Source organism: Cydia amplana, chromosome 1 (genome assembly GCF_948474715.1).
Source record: "Cydia amplana chromosome 1, ilCydAmpl1.1, whole genome shotgun sequence".
Taxonomy (NCBI): domain Eukaryota; kingdom Metazoa; phylum Arthropoda; class Insecta; order Lepidoptera; family Tortricidae; genus Cydia; species Cydia amplana.
The window spans coordinates 7,431,123-7,457,565 of NC_086069.1; the positions used below are offsets into that span (position 1 = coordinate 7,431,123).

At 40.0% G+C, this 26,443-nt stretch overlaps 4 protein-coding genes and 1 long non-coding RNA gene across 7 annotated transcripts in view; 3 read left to right on the forward strand and 2 right to left on the reverse strand.

Moving 5' to 3' along the window:
* The window catches only part of LOC134647343 (S-adenosylmethionine sensor upstream of mTORC1), a 111,335-nt gene that overhangs the window by 77,273 nt on the left and 7,619 nt on the right, over window positions 1–26,443 (forward strand). The gene's annotated exons all lie outside the window — the stretch shown is intronic.
* Window positions 1–26,443, forward strand: part of LOC134663232 (protein male-specific lethal-3) — a 177,823-nt gene that overhangs the window by 7,364 nt on the left and 144,016 nt on the right. The window contains exons 8-13 of one of the 3 annotated variants that reach the window (XM_063519638.1): window positions 89–239; window positions 1,307–1,408; window positions 2,878–2,980; window positions 3,425–3,512; window positions 3,622–3,706; window positions 3,836–3,920. In XM_063519638.1, the coding sequence (XP_063375708.1) occupies window positions 89–239; window positions 1,307–1,408; window positions 2,878–2,980; window positions 3,425–3,512; window positions 3,622–3,706; window positions 3,836–3,908 (602 nt within the window). In that variant the 3' untranslated portion in view covers window positions 3,909–3,920. Of the gene's footprint in view, window positions 1–88; window positions 240–1,306; window positions 1,409–2,877; window positions 2,981–3,424; window positions 3,513–3,621; window positions 3,707–3,835; window positions 3,973–26,443 lie in introns of those variants that run through there. The other 2 variants (XM_063519630.1, XM_063519646.1) reach the window with 2 other exon arrangements.
* LOC134647707 (uncharacterized) overlaps window positions 2,656–26,443 on the reverse strand; it is a 111,414-nt gene continuing 87,626 nt past the window's right edge. The window contains exon 2 of the long non-coding RNA XR_010096857.1: window positions 2,656–2,734. This is a non-coding gene — a long non-coding RNA (uncharacterized LOC134647707). The remainder of the gene's footprint in view (window positions 2,735–26,443) is intronic.
* LOC134662769 (histone acetyltransferase type B catalytic subunit) lies at window positions 6,531–11,114 on the reverse strand. Its single transcript, XM_063519063.1, has 8 exons — window positions 10,778–11,114; window positions 10,527–10,696; window positions 10,016–10,187; window positions 9,596–9,755; window positions 8,933–9,098; window positions 8,484–8,632; window positions 7,601–7,769; window positions 6,531–6,722 (listed from the first exon to the last, which is right to left on the reverse strand). The coding sequence occupies exons 1-8, from the start codon at window positions 10,836–10,838 to the stop codon at window positions 6,555–6,557; spliced, it is 1,215 nt and encodes a 404-aa protein (XP_063375133.1). The 5' UTR covers window positions 10,839–11,114; the 3' UTR covers window positions 6,531–6,554.
* LOC134662777 (E3 ubiquitin-protein ligase Kcmf1) lies at window positions 11,281–22,979 on the forward strand. The gene is made up of 8 exons (XM_063519075.1): window positions 11,281–11,494; window positions 11,675–11,842; window positions 13,525–13,661; window positions 14,407–14,526; window positions 15,035–15,129; window positions 16,593–16,767; window positions 20,904–21,045; window positions 22,678–22,979. Exons 1-8 carry the CDS (start codon window positions 11,479–11,481, stop codon window positions 22,941–22,943), a joined length of 1,119 nt encoding a protein of 372 aa, XP_063375145.1. The 5' UTR covers window positions 11,281–11,478; the 3' UTR covers window positions 22,944–22,979.

The window sequence follows — 26,443 nt, forward strand, 5'->3', positions numbered from 1 at the left end:
AATTGCGGCGCCATGGGGCTTCGCGAGATCTACAGCTCACAGAGACACGTTATTTATAGTAAAGTATCCGACCTGTTATTTCGAACAGCAGCAGAAGAGCAGTCCAACCACGAGGAGCCGGCGGGCGCTAGTGAGGAAGCCAACAACAAGGAGCCCGCCAAGAGCGAGCCGAGCGCCGACGAGGCCGACAACAAGCGCGAGGCGCGCCCCGCCACGCGCAGCGGCAACCTCAACCGCAGGTGACACTGCTTTATCAACGGTTTCTTGACACGACCATAGAGAAAAAAATACATAGAGTGCTCACTCCATACATCAGGTTTAGTACCAAAAAGACTATTAGCATCTAGCATCGAGTAGCGGAACTATCAGTACTGCTACTTGACAATAGATGTAGCACCGACCGGAAAGTCTTATGCTGTTGAGATAAGACTTTCCGGTCGGTGCTACATCTATTGTCAAGTAGCAGTACTGATAGTTCCGCTACTCGATGCTAGATGCAGACACTGAAATTAATAGTCTGAACTGATGTATGGAGTGAGCACTCTATGTATTTCTTTCTCTATGACACGACTTAAGACCAGTTGCATCGACCACGATTGTCAGACTGATCAGCGCCAGTCGGCAGAGAACTATTAAACTTGCCATATAATAAAAATGTTTTAGCGGCGACAGACGGTTTAATGCGACCAACCCTTACTTCAATTAGGGCCAGTTGCTCCAAACAGTCTGTCATTGTTTAAACGACAACTGATAATTTGGGCTTGGTGCAACCCGCGTTACTGTTCTATTCCCCAAGATTAGATGGGGCAGAGGGCGTTCACAGAGCGCCGCCAACTTGATCTTGATTGATGGTTCGCTCCATATTTTCTCTTTTGGGACATGATAGAAAATTATTATACATATAAGGCTAGTACCGATGAGGTAAGAGTTGCACCACACAATATTTACCTGTTCCCTGACTCTCAAACTTTCTTGTTTGGAGTAACTTACTTCTTACTTGTACTTTCTAAGATAGGTTTGTGCGGTGAAGAAGAGAAGGACCCGTGGTCCCAAAGATCGTTAGCTCTTGAGGTGACTAACTTTTATTTCAAAATTTAAGAGGGACACGATGAATTTGGCTCGGACGTCAAATATTCCGGTGGAAATGTGGTGTTGTTATAGTCTACTATATCAAGGCTGAATTAAGGTACAAGCTGCTGAATTAATGTATGCGTGGATTGATTTTTTCAAGTTTCCAGTAAAATTCCATTTCAATAAGCAAAAAGGTAATAATAAAATAATAAACAAGTATGGGTAATTCCGTCAGGTTGCGGTCGCACAAGTCGGCGGTGTCGCAGTCTGAGAACGAGGAGCCCGCGCCCTGCACGTCCGCGGGCGAGCAGCGCGCGTTCGAGACTCTCTCCTCCAGGTACCACTACATACTGGCCTTAACACATTCAATGCAATGATTTATAACTCAAGATAGGTTATAGGCGTTCCAAAATTGAAGCGCTTACCTTGTGACAAATTGGACAAGTTGCCTTTAGACGCGGCTGGACAAGTGAGAAACGTGCACGTGCTACCGAGCTCCCGGCCTCCGAAAGAGAAAGAGACGACCTTATGTTAACCAACGAGTGTGACAAAGATTGATGGAATGAGGAAATTAATAAAAAATACCAGATTTCTTCGTAGGCACAGAAATAAATATGGAAGTATTTTTTGTGTTCCTCAAGTATGAGTATAACCTATCTATGGTTATATAATATCATTGATTCAATGCCGAAAACCCGACTATCGGGTATTTTATGATTTCGTTCCCAGGCCGGACGACTGATAGTCGGGATCGTGGTACTACAGCTTTATATGAAGAAATTTTTGTGGCCTGGCGCGGATGTCTTGTTTAGCTAGGTGGCAATGAATGTGTTAAACTGACGGAATAAAACACTAGCTAGCCGGCACAATAATTTAAATTACAAACTTCTTTCGAAAACGGCACTTCCCGTAATTGAATTAGCGGTTATAGTAGGATTAGTAGGTACTTAGATATAAAGTGAGGTGACTTTTCGAGCTTAGATAAAAGAGAAAGCCACTCTTTTTTATTCGGTGCGGTTAGCGACCAAACGGACGGCTTCCGTAACGGAAGAACGGAAGTTCCGTTCTAACCCCATTTAGACGGTTCAAGAACTTGCATGCTATGTTAGATACAAAGTCGCTTTTGAAGGGGATTTATTTAAGCGTTTTTAGGGTTCCGTAGCCAAATGGCAAAAAGCGGAATCCTTATAGATTCGTCATGTCTGTCTGTCTGTCCGTCCGTATGTCACAGTCACTTTTCTCCGAAACTATAAGAAGTATACTGTTGAAACTTGGTAAGTAGATGTATTCTGTGAACCGCATTAAGATTTTCACACAAAAATAGAAAAAAAAACAATAAATTTTTGGGGTTCCCCATACTTAGAACTGAAACTCAAATTTTTCTTTTTCATCAAACCCATACGTGTGGGGTATCTATGGATAGGTCTTCAAAAATGATATTGAGGTTTCTAATATCATTTTTTTCTAAACTGAATAGTTTGCGCGAGAGACACTTCCAAAGTGGTAAAATGTGTGTCCCCCCCCCCCCCCCCTGTAACTTCTAAAATAATAGAATGATAAAACTAAAAAAAATATATGATGTACATTACCATGTAAACTTCCACCGAAAATTGGTTTGAACGAGATCTAGTAAGTAGTTTTTTTTTAATACGTCATAAATCGCCTAAATACGGAACCCTTCATGGGCGAGTCCGACTCGCACTTGGCCGCTTTTTGTTTTTTCATTCGGCACCAGTTGCACTGGCACGCAAGTATGAATAATAACCCAAGTTGATATGTAATTTAGTTGTATACTTGCATGTTCAGCGTGGGCAGCAGCGGGTCGTCGCTGAGCGAGTGCTGGGCGCGGCCGGCGCAGGAGCCCGCGGCGCCGCCGACACGGACGCCGCTGTCGCTGCTGCTCGACAAGGTATAGTTTGTCAAAGGACTGTCTCATTTCAAACATAGACAGAGAGAATACTATCTTTGTCTTACATTAGTACCTACTAGCACCCAAAGGAATAGAATGAATATAGGTTGTCTTGCTCTTATTTACTGACATTTTGGTTTGACCAACTATATACTTCTTATTTACACTACTACTTATTAACCTACAAACGACGTGTCATTATGAACACTGATCATTTCGTTGTATGAAGGGCGTCAGTTGTGTCCTCTTATCGTGCTATGATCGAATTTTTCTAAATTGTAAAATTATTATAAAGCAGAAAATAAGTATGACTCACGTATGACTAAATGAATTTATGTTTGCTATACATAAATCAATTTAACTTATCTCTCGTCTGTAGGAAACTGAGCAACATTACTCTATGTTTTCTTGTTTCGTCGTAGTGATGTTCTGTATCATGTGCAGGTGGCCAAATGGCAGATAATCCCTCGAGAGGGCACGGAGCATCTCCCGTGCCGGGTCTACGGCGCCATACATCTTGCTAGACTCTTTGGTAATTGCATTTTTCTTATGATCTTGTTGATACGCCATTGTTAATTTGGTGGTATAGTTATTGACAAATATGAAGCATAAAAATATTATTGTTCTTTTTTGCATTTCAGTGAAATTACCGGACTTCTTAAATGCAACGCAGATGCCAGATTTCAAATTGAAACTCATCCTAAAGCATGTTGATATGTTTGTCCAGTAAGTATACTGTCATTTCAGACTATTCCAAATACTTATTTAAGTAACTATTGTTTAAGTTCTCAAATATTTAAACATAGATATAAAAAGAAGTTGACTAACTTATAGAAATGTCGCTTTATCCTGCAGGTACTTAGACGAGCACAGTGAGTGGTTCGGCGAGATGTACTACATAGCGGACAACGTGTCGCGGTCACATTGAACATATCTACGTACTTTCATCCAAATAATTACATGGCAACTTCTAAGTAGATTGTAAATTGGTAATTACTTTTATTTCTAAGTAGAAGTTCTTATGAAGGATATTTTTTTTTACTTTTATAGCAGGCTCTTAACCTGTCAAATCCCACGATGTGACGTCACCATAAGCGTTCTGGCTCATATGAGCTGTGGGAGCGGACGAGTAATTTATATGTAATACTTTATGGTGGTTTACTCATTATGAATCCTTGGATTCAACAGAAATTATTATAAAGACTGTCCCATTGTTAATTAACCATCTTAATAATTTTTATAAATTACTAAAAAGCTGGGTTTAAATTTCTAGTCTTCCACGTAATTGGATATGTATACTCTGGCAAAAATTTGAATTTCGCGCCTTTTTCTACTGACAAAGTGTTGTCAGTAGAAAAAGGCGCGAAATTCAAATTTTCTATGGAAGGTCAACCCTTCGCGCTTACATTTTTTTTAAATTTGCCAACTTTTTCAACTGACGGAAGTGGCGTGGCTAAGCTGTATAATTGTGATATTTTCCGAAGAAGTTTAAGGCAAGTGTTTTATCAATGATTTCGCAATAGTTTGTTTTTTTTTTCTTTGTGATTTGACTATTGGTTCAACAATTATTTTTGTTGTGTAATAGATTTATTACCTATGCAATATGTATTTCAATTTAATACCGTAGACATGAACTTAACGATTCTAAAAGAGTTGTAACTGTAAGAATAAATCGTGCTTCGAATTTGGCAGGTGATACACTTGAGTCATATACATTTTGCCTCTAGTTAAGAGCCCATCAACGTGCACACTAGCGCCACTGCTAAATAATCGTGATTATTAAAATTTAACGAAATATATATATATATTACCTCAAAACAAAAACGGCCGTTTTAACTTTGGACGCATAGATTGACAAATCCAGCAACATAGAAACTAGTTTGATGTATTCAAAAGGTACTTTAATACAAGTAAGTAGCGGCCCCCTTTTTTAAATATCTTACGTTAAATTGAAATAATCATGATTATTTAGCAGTGGCGCTAGTGTGCACGTTGACGGACTTTTAAGCCGTCCAGCAGGAAGTATATATATAATATATATATATATATAAAAGTATTATCAATGAAAAAATAAAGCTACATCTCCGAGGGTTAAAATAAATATAAAATAGGAATCTATCTACGCTTTATAGATTGAAAGGGAGTAAAAAACAATAATGTTATAAAATCAACATTTTACTTGAAAAATTATCCAATTAAAGTAAGATAATGTTCATTACAGGTTAGCCAAAAGTAAAACGTTTAAACAACCTCAATTCGTCCGCGTTAAGAATGCAGTGATATCATCAATTCAATATTGTCCTCCGGCCCAGCGATGCTCGTAAGGGCCCTATCACACTAGCGGTTTGCGAGCGAGTTGAAAGCGAGGCGAACGCGCAGCGGGTTCACCGCAAGCGCGCAACGATATCGCCGCGAGCGCGTAAAGCCTCGTCTTCATATCGCGCGGCAAACCATCGAACATTGGCTCGCACGGCAGCCGCGCGCAATGGATACCGGGCTGCCGCGCGAGCCAACTCGATGCGCCCGGTATCCATTGCGCGCGGCTGCCGCGCGATATGGAGACGGGGCTTAACGATTTCGGCGCGAGCGCGCAACGTATTTTCTAAGAATCCCAGTGTCGGTACTCAGCGTACTAACACTGGTCACGTATGGTGGACACGTACACTCGCAGCGAACTCGCGGCGAACACGTAGCGCGCTCGACTCGCTTGCAAATCGCTAGTGTGATGAGATAAAACTGTTATTCCTTAAAGGCTCAAGAAATAACGCTCTTTCTCATGTCCAATTGCCGCCATCGCCGGGCGCTGACTCAAAGATGTGATTTAAGTGTGAAATTCCATAATAAATGACTAGTCTAGCTTTCCAACAAAATAAAAAGAAACCAGCTCCAAGGGAAAGCTACACACTAATTCCAATTCAACAGCCAATATTTATCTTAACAAATATTAACATTTCAACTCATGCATTTCGATATCCTATCCTAATCCCTGCCACTTTGTTTAATTATGGGTCGAAATTCCTAGCTTATCGACCTTTGAGTGTTACAGCTTGGTTACAGCCAAATTTAACACAATACTTACAAGTCCATGCTTGCATGCATTTGATCATTTTACATCTCATAAAGAACTGACTGCGTCTTTACATAAAATGATATAAAAAAATCATTAAAATACTAACTCAAACTGGATACATTACATCATTATAATTACTAATATTAGACATGAATTTTTGGACAGTTTTGCTAAACCAAAAACAACTGAACTAATAGTCGTAAATAGTAATCAGGTAATCACGAACTGCGAGTACATATGTTCATTCATAGGGCGGTAGCCCAGATGACAATCGTTTATCGACAAATCGATTGAAATGAAAACATGTGACTGTCGACATGACGGACTCGCGAAGCGGTTCCTCATCCACGGCCTCGCACTTAAGGTATGGCGACCCTTTTTATTAACTCTGGAATACACGTCATCGCTTCCATACATTATTTAAGTTTTTTATCAACGATTGTCACTCAGCCAGGCCCCTGATCGTTTGCCTCGGCAGCAGTGGTAGTGGAGCCGTGTGTCGGGTTAGTCGTGCTCGAGGCGGTGCAGCACGCGGCGGTAGTCGGCCTCGAGCGCGAGGTACTGGCTGGCGAGGCGGCCCTGCGTCTCGTTGACGCCCAGCGAGCTCAGCGTCGCCGCGTACTCTTCCGGTTTCAGCACTTTCTCCAGCTTCTTCATTTCTAATTTCTTTTTCTGTGAAGAAGTTGTCGAAGAAGAATCTTAGAGTTTGTAAATAATTATTTTATTGAATTCATAATAATAAGGCAATTTAAACGATAATCGCTGACGAGAAGCGCTGGTGGCCTAGCGGTAAGAGCGTGCGACTTGCAATCCGGAGGTCGCGGGCTCGAACCCCGGCTCGTACCAATGAGTTTTTCGGAACTTATGTACGAAATGTCATTTGATATTTACCAGTCGCTTTTCGGTGAAGGAAAACATCGTGAGGAAACCGGACTAATCCCAATACGGGCCTAGTTTACCCTCTGGGTTGGAAGGTCAGATGGCAGTCGCTTTCGTAAAAACTAGTGCCCACGCCAATTACTGGGATTAGTTGCCAAGCGGACCCCAGGCTCCCATGTGCCGTGGCAAAATGCCGGGACAACGCGAGGAAGATGATGAAACGATAATTCGATCAGTGGTCAGTGACCACTGGTCACACATACATATATTAGTACTCATTATTTTAGTATTCATTAACCCTTTTCCAGGCCGCACCAATCTACAAGGTTTTCCCAAAAAATCGAAATATAATCCAGCTTTGATGATTAATTTCACGACAAGTCATATTTCCCGAAAGTGTAATCTAATTTGAACCTTAAATCGGAATGCTAAAGTTGAAATTTAAATGGCGCGTATTTGGTCCATAAATCGTACTATGCCTGGAAAAGGGTGCTATATGGTGTCTTAGTCAGTCGGTGCTATTTAACTTTGCGACGGAATATGTTAATCAGCTTTTATTACTTTTGTTTTGGCAGCTTTGGCAGCCATTTGCTAGTTATCGACCAATGGAAACTTTTTTCGTGCACAAGCCCAATTCATTCAGCACAATTAGTAAAATGTAGGTGTAATACCTGGAAGGGAGCGTTGAGCCTGTTCTTGACGTCGAGCCGGTACTGCAGGTACTGCGCCTTGTCGGACGTGTTGGTCGCGCGCAGGCGCAGGATCTCGTACACGCGCCGCACCTGCTTCTTATTGATCTTAAACTTGGTGCACGCCTGCGACACCATCTCAGGCGAAAACCTTTTAAAACAAAACCCGTTACTTCATCCTCCCGGTCCAAGAGAAGTTACTTAATAATGTGCCATAATAACTTACTTATTCACTAGGAAACACCTATGTCTGCACTTGTATTGCTTACTTTGTGCACTTCTTGATATCATGCTAATTACGTAATTACTCAAAAATAAAGTAAATAGGCTACATGACAAATTTTCATTTATGGTATCTATCGATCGGGTTTGTTTTTAGGATCAAATATCTATATGGGACCCATTGCATTAAAGCAACACAAAAGTTAGAAATTATAGTTAAAGTCCGACAGTCGCACTTCACTCGCGAAACGCCCCTCACAAATGGATAAGTGAACGTGTATGGACAAAACAAGAAAATTGCGTTTTTGTCCGTAAAATAATATTTCGTTTATGTATATAGTTGCTATACAATATTTTTTTGGATAAAATGTAAGGAATCGAATGGTACCCTTACTTTTATCGGTTTTGGAAGTTAAAAAAATATATAAATTTTGAAACTTTCAGGTCCTGTATCTTTGTAACATTTTCGTATTTTATTTTAATATCCACATTATTGTGATGCTCATTTGCTATCTATTTTACTAGATTTATAAAATTCAACATGTGTCATCATCCCTATTGAGATATCAAAGGCAAAAGAAAAATCTACATCTATTGCTCTCTTGCTTTTCTTATTTGGCAATAAAGAACAGATGATACCCACCCTTGATAAAGCTTTGCTGGATAAAATGCTGGCAGTGTTTCACAATTTTTGCAATCTACATAATCTCTGATACGCTGGAAATCTTCTGATGGATCTTCTACAGTCATATCAATTACTTCTGGAAGTATTACGAAGTGTGAATAGATGGCCTGAAATAGGACAAAATATTTCCAATTTTATTTATTTCAGTTGTAAAACAAATTTAAATTAATTATTATTGCCAATTCTCCTTTTACAAAAACATTTTAGAAATTATACTAACTAACCCCCTTATTCCAAAACGCACTACAAGCTTCAATTAGTTAATTTATGTTTTATTCCTTTCTTACAAATTTAATAATGTATTTGAAATGTATGTATTTGCCTGTGAACAACCCAGCGTAATTACACCCTTATTCACAGTTTCATTGCCAACATATAATATAATAATATGTAGTAGTAATGTGTACCGTAAGCAGATTGGCACAGACGCCGAGCTTGCGGAAGGGCGGCAGCGTGAGCACCTGCGACACGCGCGGGCGCGCGTGCGCTGGGTACGCGTAGTAGCGATACACCGTCGCGTACCCGGCCGCCGCGTACGCGTACCCGCCCTCGCTCGTAGGGTACTTCTCGAATCTGAAATGGATGTAGCGTCATTCGACCACTGTTACTACGAGTAAAACCAGCATTTGCACTCTGTTCCAACAACAAAATAGTGTAGTAAATATCACTGGCGTACACTCAGCTGCAAAAGTGCTTGGACACTTTATGAATGCTGAATCGCTATACCTATAGGTGTGAAAAAGAGGGAACAGACTATAGTTGCATGCTTGCACAGGCAACATCTAACATGTGATAGCCTTAGAAACTAAGGAGTGTAAAAATGCATGTGGTTGGTGCCCTATATCTTAAAATTAGTTTGAATGTAAAAATTCAAAAAAATACGTGACGTTATGGGGGAGGGGGGGGGGTTAACCAAATACCTCACCAAATATTACCAAGGGCGAGGGAGGGGATTTATACCAAGAATCAGAAATTACATGAATCACTGACCTACTCGTAAGTGCTGATTTTACCCTCAACTCTTAGGATAAAGTGATTTTTTAACGAATTATAAATCAAAAGTAACTTACACTGTAAAGAAGGTCCATTGGTCATCATCTACATCAATGAAGGAGGCCGCATCCACATACCACAGCAGGAACGTCTGCAGCCGCTCATGGAAGACAAGGAAGCCTGGCGTGGTTGTGTCACACAAGTACACTTCAAATGTATGTTTGTCTCCCCCTTCATCTAATGGAAAATTGACATTTATTTTATTTCATTGCAACAAAACATAACGGTAACTTTCCCTGTTGGATTTTACTACTCTTTGCTACTTAGATCTCGGTAGCAGGTAATAAATACAGTATTGATTGTTATTTAATTTCTTAACACATTCACTGCTAAGAACTGTTTAGGTGGGTTCATTTTCTATTGGATATGAGTGGCTCGGAACTGAAAGATTATAATTTCCATGTTTTCACTAAAAACCAACTCTACTTTTAACTTACGGGGAGTGGCTGTAAAGGAATGTAGCATTTTTCCCATGGGCCTGAATGCTTTGTCCTTTTCTAACAATGAGACAAACTGGTCCAAATTTGTTGTATAACCAGGTGCCAAGATTTTTTTCATAGCTCCTTCTACATCATCAGCTTTCATGCCTTCAGAAATACTGGGCTCAATCTGAAATTACAAAAATAACAATGACAGGTAGGTATATGTACCACCTAGCTCAGTGGTTCCTAACCTTTTCAGTCCGGTCACCCTTATGACTAACTAGGGAACCTGATTTTACCCCTCCTTCCAATGGTAATAAAAAATAAAATGTGTATGTTTGTTGTATTGTTAGATTAGGTTAGCTTATTACCCCCGTAAAATACCAGTTTTACCCCCACGGGGGTAATTACCCCCAGGTTAGGAACCACTGAGTCCTAGCTATAGTGACAAAAAATACCTACATCATGAAATTAATTCTAACATGCATTATCTTGTTATTAATCGTAGATTTTACTAAAAAGAAACCTTTTCAGAGTATTGAATTCCGAGATACGTTTGAAGACTCCCAGCAGTGTAGTAGAGCCGTATACGCAAGTCTGTGTAGCCAAAAATATTTTCATTTTCGCCAAACACTTGGTGGCACATCTCTGGAGCAAAACTGGTTTCTTCATCCTCAATATCGTCTGGAGACCTCACTGTTAACATAAAAAGGTTATGTATTACCCCATCGTCATGTACAAGTTATTGGTTTGCCTTGACATGATTGTGCTCCTCACCTAATTTTATTTCTAATACGTCGTTGCCGTCCACAACCAAATGGCACAAAGCATCAGTCATCTTGACGAAGGGCTTAAAAATCAGGTTCAATTCTCATTACAAGATTTTAGAGGCAATTCCCGGCTTCCCGCGCAAAATAACTTAACAAACGAAGTCAAATTAAAGAAAATTGTTCTACATGAGCTACACACATCTACTTAGTCCACTGTAGAAGAAAATAACTTCTTTTGTTGCAAATTTAATGCAATATATAGAGTTCGGAATTAACGGTAATTTTAAAATTCAGAGAGCAAATGATGAAAATGAACCAAAATCGCATTCGCGATTACTCCTTTTTTGACACTTTTGACATGCTTTTGACAGCCCACATTATCTATTGTCTTGTCTATGCTTCTTTTTTTTTTTGTACTGCTCCGTGGAAATAAACGAGACACAATTAAAAACGCTGATAAAGTCATTGTTTCTTAGTTCGTGGATTTAATATTTTTTATATTAGGCAATACTGATCAAAGTTAGATTTATGTGACGTCATTATGGCCTGGTTGGGTTAGGTTTGCTTGGAAATTTTTGTTAAAAATCTCGTATTTTGGTGTATTATATGTTGAACAGCTTATTTTATAATAGTAATATAAATACCTCATAGATTAACAGTAATCCTGGTGCCAAGGAGTAATTGTGTCGGTGACATTTTCTGGCGAAAATGAATCGCCATGAAGGTGTGTAATGATAATCAAAATTTGTTCGATGCTTTTGTCACTATGATTTTCTTTGCTTTGTTTTGTAATATGTTTATACGAATATTTGATCTATTTGCATACAGGATTAATTGGTTATTTTGTGAATATAAATTATGATACGTGCGGATTGTTATTGAATATACTGTGATCTGTTTGCAGGAGTCAGCTGTGATTCTTGTTTGAAAAATAACTTCAGAGGACGACGGTACAAATGTTTAATATGCATCGATTACGACTTGTGCGCTGCCTGTTATGAGAGTGGCGCTACCACAAACCAACACACAACAGAGCACCCCATGCAATGTATTCTTTCCAGAAGTGACTTTGGTAAGACCTTAGTGCAAATATATTATAGCTTACATTAATTTGGCCTAATTTTGGACAAACTGTCATTTGACTGGCACAGTGGTATTTTATCTAGATTTTGTACATTTAATGTTTTTAGTCCATTGATCACATAAAATAATTCTAAGCAGCCCATGAAGTATGGAAGGAATATAATTATTTATGCAGATATTTACATTTTTTAAACTAAACATAATTTACAATAACCTACCACACTGTGCCATTTAATACACCAACCTATCATTTCATGAAAGGCTTTCTACATCATGAAATGATCAATCCTAAGATCTGGCCATGACAGAAATATACTGGAATATATTAGATTATAAAAAATAGATTTTTTTTTGCAATATTTTAATTTATAACTCGAGGCAAAATCTTTTTAAACGAGGTAGTCAGGCATGGATGCAGATTTAGGCTCAGGGAGGGTTGGCATAACACTGATTTAAACTTTCACGATTTTTACACATTATTAAATTATACAACGGGACTTAATCGCGTATCTAAGTTTTAAGATTTACCTCCGACGTTTCGAGGACGGCGTTGTCCCCGTGGTCTCGGAGTCTTCGGAGGATTGGCATAAAATATAAAGTCCCTGATTCTTAGTCCCGTTAACACTTTCGGTGCCGGGCACCCCATTTCCAGTACAAAATGAACACACATATGTGTTTTTGGTAGTGAATGTGTTAATAGTCTTGTTAAATTGTTTTGCAGCAATTGTTGAACTACTAATGAACTGACTTTGTTACAAGAACTTGATAGGTATTAGCACAGGATATTGCTTGATGATGATGATATGTAAATTTTATAGGGCATTATTTGCCTTTTCCTTATTCTTATTTCACTGCTGAATTTTGTGCTGATGTTTGATTGTATGTGTCATCCAACAACAAAACTTGAGTCCTCCTAAAAGGTTGTTTTTTGTAACTTGTATCTGAATTCCAATATTGTTTTTGTGTGGCAGGTTGTCTCATTTTGTATTGAAAACACAGAAAGTGTAATACCTTGTTTATTTAACAATAAAATAATATATTTTGCACTTTTACAGTAACATACTTCATACTTGATTTTTGTTCTTGTTGGATGACTTGAGTTCATGATGTGTCAAAGTAGGCTTCATAATGTTTACACCACCTATTCTTTTTGATTAAATGCTTTGTTTCCACTACCCAAAGGTTATCTGAAAGATATTGCTCTTTAGCAATAAGACTGACTGTTGCCTACCTCATTGTTAATTCATCGTTTTTCTCGTTAAGCTGTATCTTTAACTGAGGTATGCCAATGAAGAGTATTCTATCTGTCTATCAACATATAATAACATTTTGTACTTCAGTAAAATTGGCTATTAGGCTAGAAAACTGTGGTGTGGACATTACAATGTCCATACTATATCATAGTTTTCTCAGAATAAGGTTTTCCAACCTTCAGTGTTCTGGTTCTCCCATTTAAGTTCCCTCCTACCATTTCTCGCTAGCTTTTTTATGAAAGAGTACATACACAATTGGCTTCATCTTCACCATCTCTGTCACTTTGAAAGAATGGGAGATTATGGTCACTGAATAAACTAAATATCTATCTAATTAAATATGTAAACTAAATATCTTCTAGGAGAGGTATTCAAATAAAAGCTAGCAGTAGTTAATACCTACATATTGTTTTTCCAGATCTGTACTATGGCGGCGAGGCCCTCGCCCTGGAGCAGCCGCAAGCCTACACGTGTCCGTTCTGCAACCGCATGGGATTCACAGACACTGCACTCATGGAGCACGTCACAGCCGAGCACGCAGATACTACACTTGCCGTAAGTTGCTGGTTGAAATACAGAGAAGAAAACCTGTTGCTTCCATTACATATAATTATATCTTTTTTTTTTATATCAAAGCTCCAATTAGGAACAGATAAGTTATAGTTATAACTATATGAAGTTTCAAATTTCAAAATAAGACTTATTACGTAATATACAAGTAATTAAAAAAAAATCCAATTTTAGTTTAAAATACTTACGCCACGTCGTAACTTTGACTACACTTAGTTCTTTCAATTGTGAATGCAGAAAGATTTGCAGCACACCGCATGACGTGTTACGTTTATAGCACACCTTGGTTTTATGCTGTGCGCAAACCCATTTATTCATTTTATTTCACTCTCGACATAACTGACATAACTCGTGAGTGTAAATATGTAGGTTCTGTTCTGATTTCGGGTACCGAACCTGCATTGCACGGCCCCACACACGTCGTAGGGGTGGGGATCAAGCGTTTCTGATCCCCCCCCTGCATTGTGAGGGTGCCCTGGCGATAAGCCGGGGCTGCCGGAGGGCGCCGTGGTGGAATGACATCGATCCCAGTGTGCCCTCACGAACGGCAAAGAGGATGAAACGCCGGAGTGGGTTTAGTGGGTAGGGCCAATTTCTCCCCCCCTCTCGCCAAGAGAGGGACAAGGAGCGGCGAGTCCCACACACCGTGCGTAAATGCATTCCCACTCCGTCAAAAAAAAAAAAAAAAAAAAAAAAAGGTTCTGTTCTGATTTACAAATTTTCATTTCAGGTGGTTTGTCCAGTGTGCGCTTCAATGCCAGGTGGAGAACCTAATTTCGTGACAGATGACTTTGCCGGTCATCTCACCCTTGAACATCGAACTGGCCCTAGAGATCTCATCTCATTTTTAATATCCTTTTTAATATAACATATTTATAACATAAGATGTGATGAATGATAAAGATGATGGAAATAAACACTGTACTGATCTAGTATGTTCTGCACTGTATGTTCGCTATGGTATTTACGGATACTTTCTGATGCCAAATATCTAAAACACACTTTGTTTAACTAAAGTTTAAGGTAAGATGAGAGATTTTTTATTTTAATTTGATTTTCTACTTTATCATAATATTCATATATTATGTTACAAGAATTATGATTATAGTCGGCGCCTTTTAAATATTCAACACAGGGCTAAAATATTAGTTTGCATTTTGCAATTTAGATTGCAGATCATTTTATTCATCTTACTTCCATTTAAACAAAACATGGTGCATGGCAGCGGAATATGTTGTACTTAACTATTAAGATAAATAAAATGTTCCTCAATCATATTGTCGTAACTACACAACAAAATTATTTTTACCTCGTCGGTATGAGACGAATCTGTCAATATAATCCTTAACTAACCGCACGACGAGCCGAGCGGCATCCGGCACGGCGGAGTCCGGCGCATGCCGCACGCCGGCCGCGGGGTGAGCCGCGCCAGGCGGACCAACATGCACTTCAGGTACGCCAATGATATTATATAACCATAGATAGGTTATACTCATACTTGAGGAGCACAAAAAATATTTCCATATTTATTTCTGTGCCTACGAAGAAATCTGTTATTTTTGACTCATTTTCTCATTCCATCCACCTTTGTCACACTCGTTGTTATACATAAGGTCGTCTCTTTCTTTTTCGGCGTGCGGGAGCTCGTTAGCACGTGCACATTTCTCGCTTGTCCAGCCGCGACTAAAGGCAACTTGTCCAATTTGTCACAAGGTAAGCGCTTCAATTTTGGAACGCCTATAACCTATCTTGAGTTATAAATCATTGAGGTACGCTGCCAGTTACCTCCTCTTAGTGTAAGGCCTGAGTGGACGCTCGAAGCGGAGCGTTCGGCGGGGCGTGCAGCGTGGCGTCGGGCTCACAAGTAATTCGAGCAGCGTGCACTAAGGCCGCTCCTATACGCTTTCATTTGTTTAATATGCACGTCGCACGCCCCGCCCCGCTGCAAGCCCAACTCGGGCGTCCACTCAGGCCTTACACTTAAGGCATATACGTACGTATTTGCGGTTACAACGGCGGCGGCACACCCTGGAATTCTTGCATAGTGACGGTTAAGTGCGAAAGGTCGTGCGCGGTTGCATATTTAAAACGAAGTTATGATCCCCTACCCTACGTGCGCGCGCCGCCGCTGTTGCAAGTGCGTATGGGCATTTTTTCATGGTTGCATTTATGGTCGATATAAAGAGAGTTTACTTGGGGTTTAGACTGGGTGAGCTGCCTCGTAGAGGCGACCCGAGTCTACCAGACGCACCCTACATTGGTGCGCAAACGCAAAGAAAGCCAAGTCGTAAAGCTGACCGGTAAATTTATGAGATTGCTCCTCAGTATGCATGACTAGCAGTGCAATAGTAACTATACCATTTGATGCCCATGACAGTTTCATCCAATAGGTTTCACACAAACAGAGTAGTAGGTAGATCCGCATCTGTGTGACCGAACCCTCAGGATAAATTTAAGCTTAAGATTAGGCTAGTCCGCTGCTTATTACTTCCCTAATAAATAATAATTACCTATATTAAGTATTATTGAAACAGAGGATCGGATAATAATACGTTTTGACATTAGTACATAAAAGAAAAATACACATTTCTGCACTTTTAGCTATTTTAATCTTTAAACGAACCTGAAAAGTAATACTCATTGACTAGCTTGTCCGATCTATTATTGTCGCCCGTAGGGGTCGGATCTGTTTAGACGTGCTTCGCCCCAGGGGGCCTAGCCAAGGTGACAATTTATAGAAAACGGCAATCAAAACTTAAATAATGTATGCCAATAGTGGCGTGACTTCGTAGCATCTGTCATCCGGATACCTATTTACTTTTTGTTTGCTGTCGATGTACTATTATCGTTTTGTCCTGGTTCCCTGGTATCGCTGCCTGGCATCAGGTAGAGCTGACCGTGAGCGGTGTGTTGCAGCACCAGCGGCGGGTTGTCGTCGCTGTCGCCGTCGTCGCGCGACGCGGTGGTGGACCCCATCGCGGAGCTGCTGTCGCAGCTGTCGGGCGTGCGGCGCGGCGCCGGCCAGCCCGGCACGCCCAGCCAGCTGCAGCAGCTGCAGATGCAGCTGCAGCTCGAGCGCCAGCAGGCCACCGTGAGTACCCGCTCGTACACCCTGGTCGGTGGGTACCACCCACCACCAACTACCCACCCGAGCGATCATCATTTTATAACACTCTTTCGATAGGAGTTAACCCTTAAATGCATAATGATGTAGATCTACATCGTATATTTTCTAGGCCCGTGGCTCAATATGCATATATATATATATTTAATTACTATGATTTTCTTTATTTTTCCCACAATCTATATAACATTACCCATCTATTTCAATTTATTAGGAAATTATACAAAAAATCATGCATTTAAGGGTTAAAAAACCAGACATTTACTAGGTCGGTATTGATCCTGATTACCTATACCTTAATTTGACTGAAATATTTTTTTTTTTTTTTTTTATTTATTAAGAGAACAACAGAGTAAAATGTACATAAATTCGATTAAGAACTAACTTACATACTAAAACATGCATTTTCCTCCCTAGCAGTTCTCACCGAGATACACAGTTAAATTCAGTTTACAATTATTAATAGACATTTTCTATTGGCACGAACCATTAGTAAAAAACAAACAATTTGTAGTATCTTATATCTTAAGGCTATACTTACCTACTTATACCATTAACTTCAGTAACTTCATTAACAGTCTTCTTGAATTATTCCAAGGATTTGCTTTTTAAATTGAATTTTGCTAGTGTTGAAGATGTCGACGGAGACGAGACTTTTATTGTATGTGTCACAAATGCGACGCAGCGGCGCTCGTACACCAGCGTTGGTGGCGCACGTGGGCACGGCAAACAGGGCGGCGGAGCGCGCCCCGCTACGCGGCACCCGGAACCGCATGAGTTGTATCAGCTCGCTGCTGTTGTACTCACTTCTACATATATTGTAAAGTACCATAGCATCGGACATTATTCGTCGCGTTGACAATGATGATAATTTGTAGTGCTTTAGCAAGTTTTTGTACGGCATCTTTTTTCCTGTAAGTTTCTTATGCATAATTCTCAGGAATTTCTTTTGTACCATTTCAATGGCATTAGCATATTTGGCATAAAGAGGATTCCATACAACTGACGCGTACTCTAAATGTGGTCTTACTAACGTTTTATAAAGCAATAGGTACGTATCCGCCTTTTTGAATACCTTAGCCGACCTGATGACAAAACCTAACATTTGATAAGCTTTACGTACTATTTTATCTATATGCCCGCTAAAATGTAGGTTTTCGTCAAACATTACTCCAAGATCCCTAGCTGTTTGTACTTTCATTATTTGTGTTTGACCTAATTTATAGTTAAAGTTTATGAGTCTTTTCTTGTTTTTTGTAAAAGTAATTTGCATACATTTATTAGTCGCCAATTGCAACTTATTGTGTTCGCAGTATTTATAAAATGTGTCTAAGTCTTTCTGGACCAATTTACTAACACTTTCCCTTTTTATTACTTTATAAATTTTTAGGTCATCTGCAAATAATAGGAAACTGCTATTCTTAAAGCAGTTTTTGATATCATTAATAAATATACTGTATAACAAAGGCCCTAAAATTGAGCCTTGAATTACTCCGGACGTCACATTGGCAAGGTTAGACCTAAATCCATTAATAACTACGACTTGAGTTCTATTTGTTAAATAGGAGGCAAACCAACGCAACAGATTACCACGGATTCCGTTAAATGCTAGTTTTTTAAGAAGATATACATGGTCTACTTTATCGAAAGCTTTACAAAAGTCGGTAAAAATAACATCTACTTGCTCTCTTTCATCCATAGACTTGAATATAAAGTCAGTATATTGTAATAAATTCGTAATCGTCGATCTATTTTTCATAAAACCATGTTGTTCAGGTAATATACTAGGCTGGATCAAAGGATATATGACATCATGAATCAACCCTTCAAAAACTTTAGGTATAATGGATTGTACTGAGACAGGTCTATAATTAGCTACCTGGCATTTTGGACCCGATTTATGTATAGGCGTCACATGTGCTATTTTCCAGCGTTCAGGGAAAGTTCCGAAATTAAGGCATTTATTAAAAATTATCTGAAGCGGAGTAACTAATGCTGTAGCGGTATTTTTTATAAAAAGAGGACTAATTTTATCTGGCCCCGCTCCTTTATTAGTGTCTATACTTTTAAGTTTTTTAAGTATATGACCTCTGTGCAATTCAATATTAGTTATGTTTTTTGCTTCGTCTAACGAGGGTATACCGTCTAATTCATTGTAATCAATATTACCACGCTGTTCAAACACCGACTGAAAGAAACCTGCGAACATTTCGACTACACCATCTGGGGTGTTAGAGGATTTATCATTATAATACATAGTGGCAGGATAGCCTGAAGAGTTCTTTTTTAATGTTGAAATATATGACCAAAAAGCTTTAATATTACTTTTGATACTTAGTTCGGTATTATTGGTGTATGTGTTAAAACATTCAATTAATAATCTTTTACTTCTTTTTCTAAGCAAAGAGAACTCAGCATAGTCTACCGCAGAATTATATATTTTCCAACGCCGCCATAGTTTCTTTTTCCTGTTTAAAGTATTTTTTAAAGCGGGAGAAAACCACTTCGGTGTATTTTTACTTGTCATTTTTTTTAATGGCACTAACTTATCTATAATGTTATAAATAATTGTATAAAATTTATCTACTGCTGCCTCTGGTTGTAAATCTTTGAGCTCGACCTGCCAGTCAATTTTATTAATCATTTCTGAGATTTCACTATAGTCAGCCTTACGAAAGTTATATATAGCTACGGGTTTCTTGGGAATACAATTAGTTGGGACGAGATCTATACTATATTCCACGGCGGGGTGATGTCTATCAATATTCGATAATTCGATTTCCGGATTCGAAATTAAACATATTTTGTTACAAAATATTAAGTCTAACGTTCGATTGTTAATATTCTTACTTTTATTAAACTGATGTAAACCTAACATTTCGGTCGTGTTAATTAGTGCTGCTGCGCAGGGGTTTTGACCTACATTATCAGGTAAAAGTTCACCCACGCTTGACAAGGACCAACTCAACTCAGGAAGATTGTAATCACCCGCCAAACACAATATCTCGTCGACTAAGGATGTGCTCAATTCTTCTAATTTATTACAATAGGTTTGATACACTAGTATATTAGATTTGGGGGGGATATAGACGCCATTGATTACCATTTTATAGCCGGAGTTACAAATTTCAACATATATTTCTTCGATTAAGTTAGATTCCCAATCTGATCGGCGAGATGCTGAAATACTAGATCTTACCGCTATCAGAACTCCGCCGCCGCCCTTCTTCACCTACGTTTCATTTGAGAAACGTAGTGTTCTTTATTTTCCCCAAATATTTATTATCGCGTAGCGAAGGTCTCCGTTTCAGCTTGAGCAAAATTGCTTTAATATGTCCGGTATTGACGCATCTCTCAATGTTTTCTGGTGAATTTTTTTGACAGAAAAGTAAGATAGGTTTGAACTGGCGCCCCGTGTATTAGGTATATCGATATTAGTTATTTCGTCCATTAGGTATTTCTAACATTTTCACTAGTCGGTCTATCAAACGATTAGAAAACGCTCAAAGTTTTTACAATGGCATCTCTTTTGTATACTTAAACGACGTTTTTTAATTTTATGAAACGTATACTATAGTTAAAGCCAAATCCCATATAACAAAACTAGAAACGGGGGAAACCTATGCCGGCGTCATCTATAAAAACCTTCGACGGGCGTCAACCTCATTGACGCATTCATTTAAAAATCAGCATCCGAAAAAGTCAAACAGAGATTTTTTAAACGAATCGGACGGTCCGCTTTGCGGACGAGAACGTCCGCAACACCCCGGCCGCCCCGCCCGAGCGGGGCGTCGGGTCGGCTAAAATACGGGGGGTCGGGGACGGACTGAAAATCAGCGCTGCGCAGGCAATTTGTAATGAAATGACTGACGCAGCGTATGCTGAGCCCGTTCCTTTTGCCGCACAATTATTCTTATTTTTTTAATCCTTATGTTTTGTAACCTGTACGCTTTTTGTGTTGCAATAAATGGTTTCTTATTCTTATTCTTAAAATCGCAAACTCCCGTCGGCGGGGCGGAGACTGGAGGTCGGGTCCTCCAGCCTCCGTCGCCAGAGCGAGGTTCTCATTATCGGAGTTGCAGGATGTGGTTACGTATTCGCAGGCGGCGCGGCAGCAGCTGGAGCGCCTGCCGCGCCGGCCCGCCGCCGCCGCCGCCGCGCCGCCGCCCGCGCCCGCGCCCGCCGTCGCGCCGCCGCCCGCCGCCGACCGCGCCGACTCCCAGTACCTGCTCTCCGGCTTCCTAGGTACGTCTGCCTCTACCCTACGTGTAAGGCCTGAGTGGACGCTCGAGTTGGGCGTGCAGCGGGGCGGGGCGTGCGGCGTGCATGTTAAACAAATGCAAACGTATAGGAGCGGCCTTAGTGCACGCTGCCCAAATTACTTGTGAGCCCGACGCCACGTTGCACGCCCCGCCGAACGCTCCGCTTCGAGCGTCCACTCAGGCCTTACACTTACACTACCTCCTCGCCCGCTCACCGAGACCGAGACGTATTAACCGACTTCGATATTACGGAAGGAGGAGGTTCGAGATTCGGTTTTGGTTGTGCCATTTGATGAAGTGGACCTTTTTTTTTTGTCGTGTCCCTTCGGTCGTGTTTTAATTTATCGCCACTCGTTTCGAATTTCCTCTTTTTCGCAATTGTATCGAAAATAACTATTAATGGCATTTTAAACTGTTTTTTATTTAAAGTATAGTTTTTCTGTTAAAAATATTTTTGATGAGGACGATTTAATCGAACTAAATATTACTGCAATGTTCTGCCGCAATGTGGGCAGCATTAGCACCCAAACCACAGATTATATAATAGCCCAAACTTAAATACATACTGTGCCTTAAACTGTATGACATTGATACATGAAGTCGGTTTATTTACAAAGGGCCTACCGGGAAACGCCTCTTTATCGCTCGAATATGCAAGAGTAATAGAGAGGTTTGATAACGAAATTTTGACTCTCTCGTTTGCGGTAAACCCTTAGATTGTGACGAATTGTGGAAGTGGCGCCCCCTACGCAAAGTTTTGTCATTAAACTGAATACGAAAAATCGGACGGTGTTCTGCATATTTAGCGATTTTTTAAGTGAAAACTTCTTTAGCGGCGCTGGGCAGTTTTTGAAGTGGGGAAAAAATGATAAACTCGAGACAGCGTAAGGCGATCACGTGACCGTAAGGTTTAGATAGCCACTCATTTAGATGGCATTTAAATCAATAAAGAAAAACTCAATGACATTACATGAAAAAGGTTCTAATCTTGTACGGGCTGAAATACGAGGATCTCACAGTTACATTCTAGCTTTATATCACTCAAATATAATTCAATAAAGCTACATCTTGATGAAATCGCTAATAAAAGTGAACTCTAGTACTGGTGAATAAAACTCAAAATATCATGACCAAATATATTTAGGTGCGAGGTCTGCAAGGTAACTTTACAATTTCTATTCGAATTTTAAACAATTAACGCTACAAATTTAATTGGCCAGCAATTTCGGAACTAAAGTTTTTCAATAGAAAAGAGGATGGGTCAATTATACATAGTGCTGCAGATGTTTTGGACTAGTCATTTCGAGTCGAATTTTTTTATGGGACACATTAATTTTTATTTTTTCGAGTGCCCTAACCTAGGTTGATCTCTAACAAGGTTTTGATCCTGGATAGGAATGCACTTAATTGACATAAACATTTTTGTCGCCGACTACATTTTTTTTTTAAATCTTTAAATACCATACATAGTTAATGAAAAAAATAGGGAAAGCGTCACACCGTTTTGGCGGCGGTAATTCGGGAACCGCCCGCAGGGCCCCATTTATAAAATCCAACCCGTATACGTTTGAAACCCCGACCGACCGGCTCGTTTGACATTCGATTCGTTCGTCAGGAGCGACGACGGGCGTGATGGGTGCGGAGGCGGAGACGCGCGCGGCGCTGCTGCGCGGGCTGGTGCTGGCGTCGCTGGGGCCGCCCGCGCCGCGGCCGCCGCCGCCCGCGCCGCGCGCCGCCCCCGCCCCCTCGCCGCCCGCGCCGCAGCCGCAGCCCGCGCCGCAGCCCGCGCTGCCGCTGCCGCGCAGCAAGCCGCAGCCGCGCACCAAGGAGGCGGCGGCGCGCGCGCACGCCGTGGCGCGGCAGCTGCCGGAGGGCAGGTAGGAGCGCGGGGGCCGCGCGCCGGAGCCGCCGCCGCGCGTGCGGCGCGCGAGAGCGGCGCCGGCGGCGCCCGCGCCCCCTGAGCCCCGCCCGAGGCCGGCGCCCGAGGCCGGCCGCCCCAAGCCCGAGGCCGCGCCCGGACCCGGACCCGGACCCCCCGCGCCCTGTACAGACGTCGGTAGATGAAACTATTTAATGTTTATTCGTTAGATCGTACGGTAGTCTATATAATATTATTTATCCTCGCCGCGCGGCCCGCGGGTCGCGCGGCGGTGTACATATGCGGCCGCCGCCGCCGCCGCCGCTCCGGTCAGACCGGGGCCGCGATCGACTCGTTTCGTTGTTTTCGCTAACACTTATTAGTGGATGCTTATGTTTGTTTCGTTGGCTTTCGAAAAATCAGTGTGGTTTCCTTTGTCGTAGAGAGTTGTAGATATGGAATGTTTTAATCGATTTAAATACATAATTAAATTATAAATAATGATCGTCGGATAGGCAGTTTACGTTATTAATTTAACTCTTAATGTTCGGGGGGAGCCGGTGGAGACTGATATTTTAAAAATTGTCGTCCATATTGAAACAGCAAGCGGTAGCAATATTGACAATGACCAACAAAGTGTAGTGATACTTAGTTCATCGATTTTTTTGCAGTTGTAAAAATTTAGTGTTGAAGTAAAAATATAGATAAATATAAATAGATATGTAAACGACCACCTCCTGGTGGTTTGTTTAATGGAAACTGGCTCCTCTACTATTCTTGTAAAAAACAAACTGGTAAAAAACTACTTACCCACAATTTTTTCACTAGCTACTCAAAAGAATTGCTTATTAGTTTGATTATTATACTCCAACATTACAAAATGTTTGTATGTACCCTAATTAAATTCTATAATATTAAAAAGCTTTTTATTATTGAAACTAGCGACTCACCACGGCTTCGCACGGGTAAACCTAAACAAATTATAACTTAAACCTTCCTCAAGAATCACTCTATTGATAGATGAAAACCGCATGAAAATTCGTTCAGTAGGTAGTTGTTGAGTTTATCGCGTACATACAAACCGACAGCAGCGGCGGGGACTTAGTTTTATAAGATGTATAGATTCACAAGATCTTTCAGTCATTGTTTTTTTACACTATGTGGCTTCAAGTGTGTTATAAATAAATAAATAATCTATATAAATAAAAATTAATCTCCAAAATGTATGTAATCTTGAAGTATTTGTGGAAGTACAGGAAAAGTTTAAACGGTGAGAAAATATTGAAAAATGGAGATATAGTCGAAGGTGTAGGGCCTAAAATACGGCGTTGCGTGAACATAAGATTTACTTTGGCAGGATTGGTCATTAGGACCCAAACAACGGCTTTCAACTTTACCTACCTCCATATGATGCATATCTATATCATTTATTAAGCTACTAGGCCAAGTTTGGTATCGTTGTCGTATAAATCGAGGATGCCGAATTAATGTATGATATTCCATTCCGAAGTCGGGTATTTGTTTGTTTAAATAATAGTTGCAGTTTAATGTAACAGCAAATAATACTTTTTTCAACTTGATGTACTTTTCTTATTTTTAGATATATCTGGTTAATTCTTTTTTAACATTAAGTATATAGAGGATATTCACAGTCACTTGATATGTATTTTGGACTAATCCATTCAGCCATTTTCAATTTAGAGCAGTTCGAAGTCAACTGAGGATTGTGAAATTTTTGAACGTTTTCTAATAATTTGTTAGACCAAGTATTGAAAAAGTTACAGTATGTTATATATTTGTGATCTACTCACAGCCCTTTCATTTGGTACCCCACATGGTATGTATAAAAGAAAAAAAAAGTTTGTACTGCCGACTTTATGACGGTACAGCAACTACCCCCACCACTTTCGCACTTGTCATCTCATATATTTGTGTTCAGGGAATTACACTTAATGCATCGATACCATATTCACCCATATCCGACTATCCGAGACGACATGAGCGAAAACTAACCTAAAGCCTGTGCGGCCGGCCCTCTAATATTGAATTCAAGAAATAATAGCCTGTACTTGAGGTATTTTCATCTTTCATATCCAGTCACATCATGATTGATATTGTTCAGTGACCTCTATTATTATAATAAAATAAGGGCGCCAGCTAACTTTTGGAAAGTGGGTCCAAAAAATATAGCTGGTCAAACAAGTTTGTCAGTAGAAAAAGATACGAAATCCAAATTTTCTTTGGGAAGATAGTCTCTTCGCGCCTACATTTTTAAAATTTTCCGCTCGTTTCTACTGACGGAAATTCCCTGAAAGGGTACCATAAGAAAAAAATTGGCCAAGAGCATCCAGACAATTTTTCGCCAATCTGATGAAATTGTCCGATCGAATCAGGCCGTGCGGACACAAAAATTCCAATTTTCGTAGTTAGTATCTATGGAATGCAAATTGGATGATTTTTGTGTACGTGTGGACGCTAGATGAGATTAATGATAAATATACTTGGTCAACCAGATCTTGACAGTAGAAAAAGGCGGCAAATTTGAAAAGTGTAGGCGCGAAGGGATATCGTCCCATAGAAAATTTGAATTTCGCGCCTTTTTTTACTGACAAGATTTGGTTGACCAGCTATATATGCTATGTATATAAAAAGACGCTAAATATATGCCAATTATTTTCCTGATCAAATCGGTCGATTGGCCCAGCTCGTACGTCTGGTTACAAACAGTATACCGTGCCGTTTGTGTTTAAAATCGATTAGCTCGACGAGCTTACGAGCTGTGGCTGAGACACGATGCGAGAGTGGGTGGATTTCAAATTCCGGCGAAAAGTTATGTTTCGGTCTTTATAAAAAAAAACTAGTAGGTTGTGCCTGTTGCAACTTTTTTTATATGTTTTAAGAACTATTATCTTAACGTTCCTTCAATTATCATCTCCAATAACTTAACAGTTTTTTTTATATAACATGTTTCATGTCTTAATGACATACATTAAAAGTAGGGATCTTAAACTTATAAAACACTGATTATATATAAATGTTTAGCTAATAAACAAAATATATATGGTTTTTATACATTATAACCATTTTTAAAACTAATTTATAAAACAATAAAAATACAAACTTATGTAATGTATCAAATTATTAAAAAAAACTTAATATATCGTAAATATTAAGCTCATTAGTAAGCCAGTAATTTTCTAAAATGATATAAATACCAAGATACGCAGTAGATAAAAGAACATGCGGGTTCAAACTGATAATAAGAGTAAAATATTGATAATATCATAACATAACATTTAAAAAAATTAAATTTTTGTATGGTGAAATTTTCAGTGTTGAAATCCACCCGAGTGCAATGATTAGCTCGACGAGCTTAAGCCCCCTCCAGACTATGTGTATGAATCGCGGGCGAAGCCGCGAACGCGAGTGTGGAGTCGATTTCGCTGTCTGTGAAAATTGACTCCACACTCGCATTCGCGGCGTCGCGCCGCGATTCGCGTACGAGTGTGGAGGAGGCTTTACG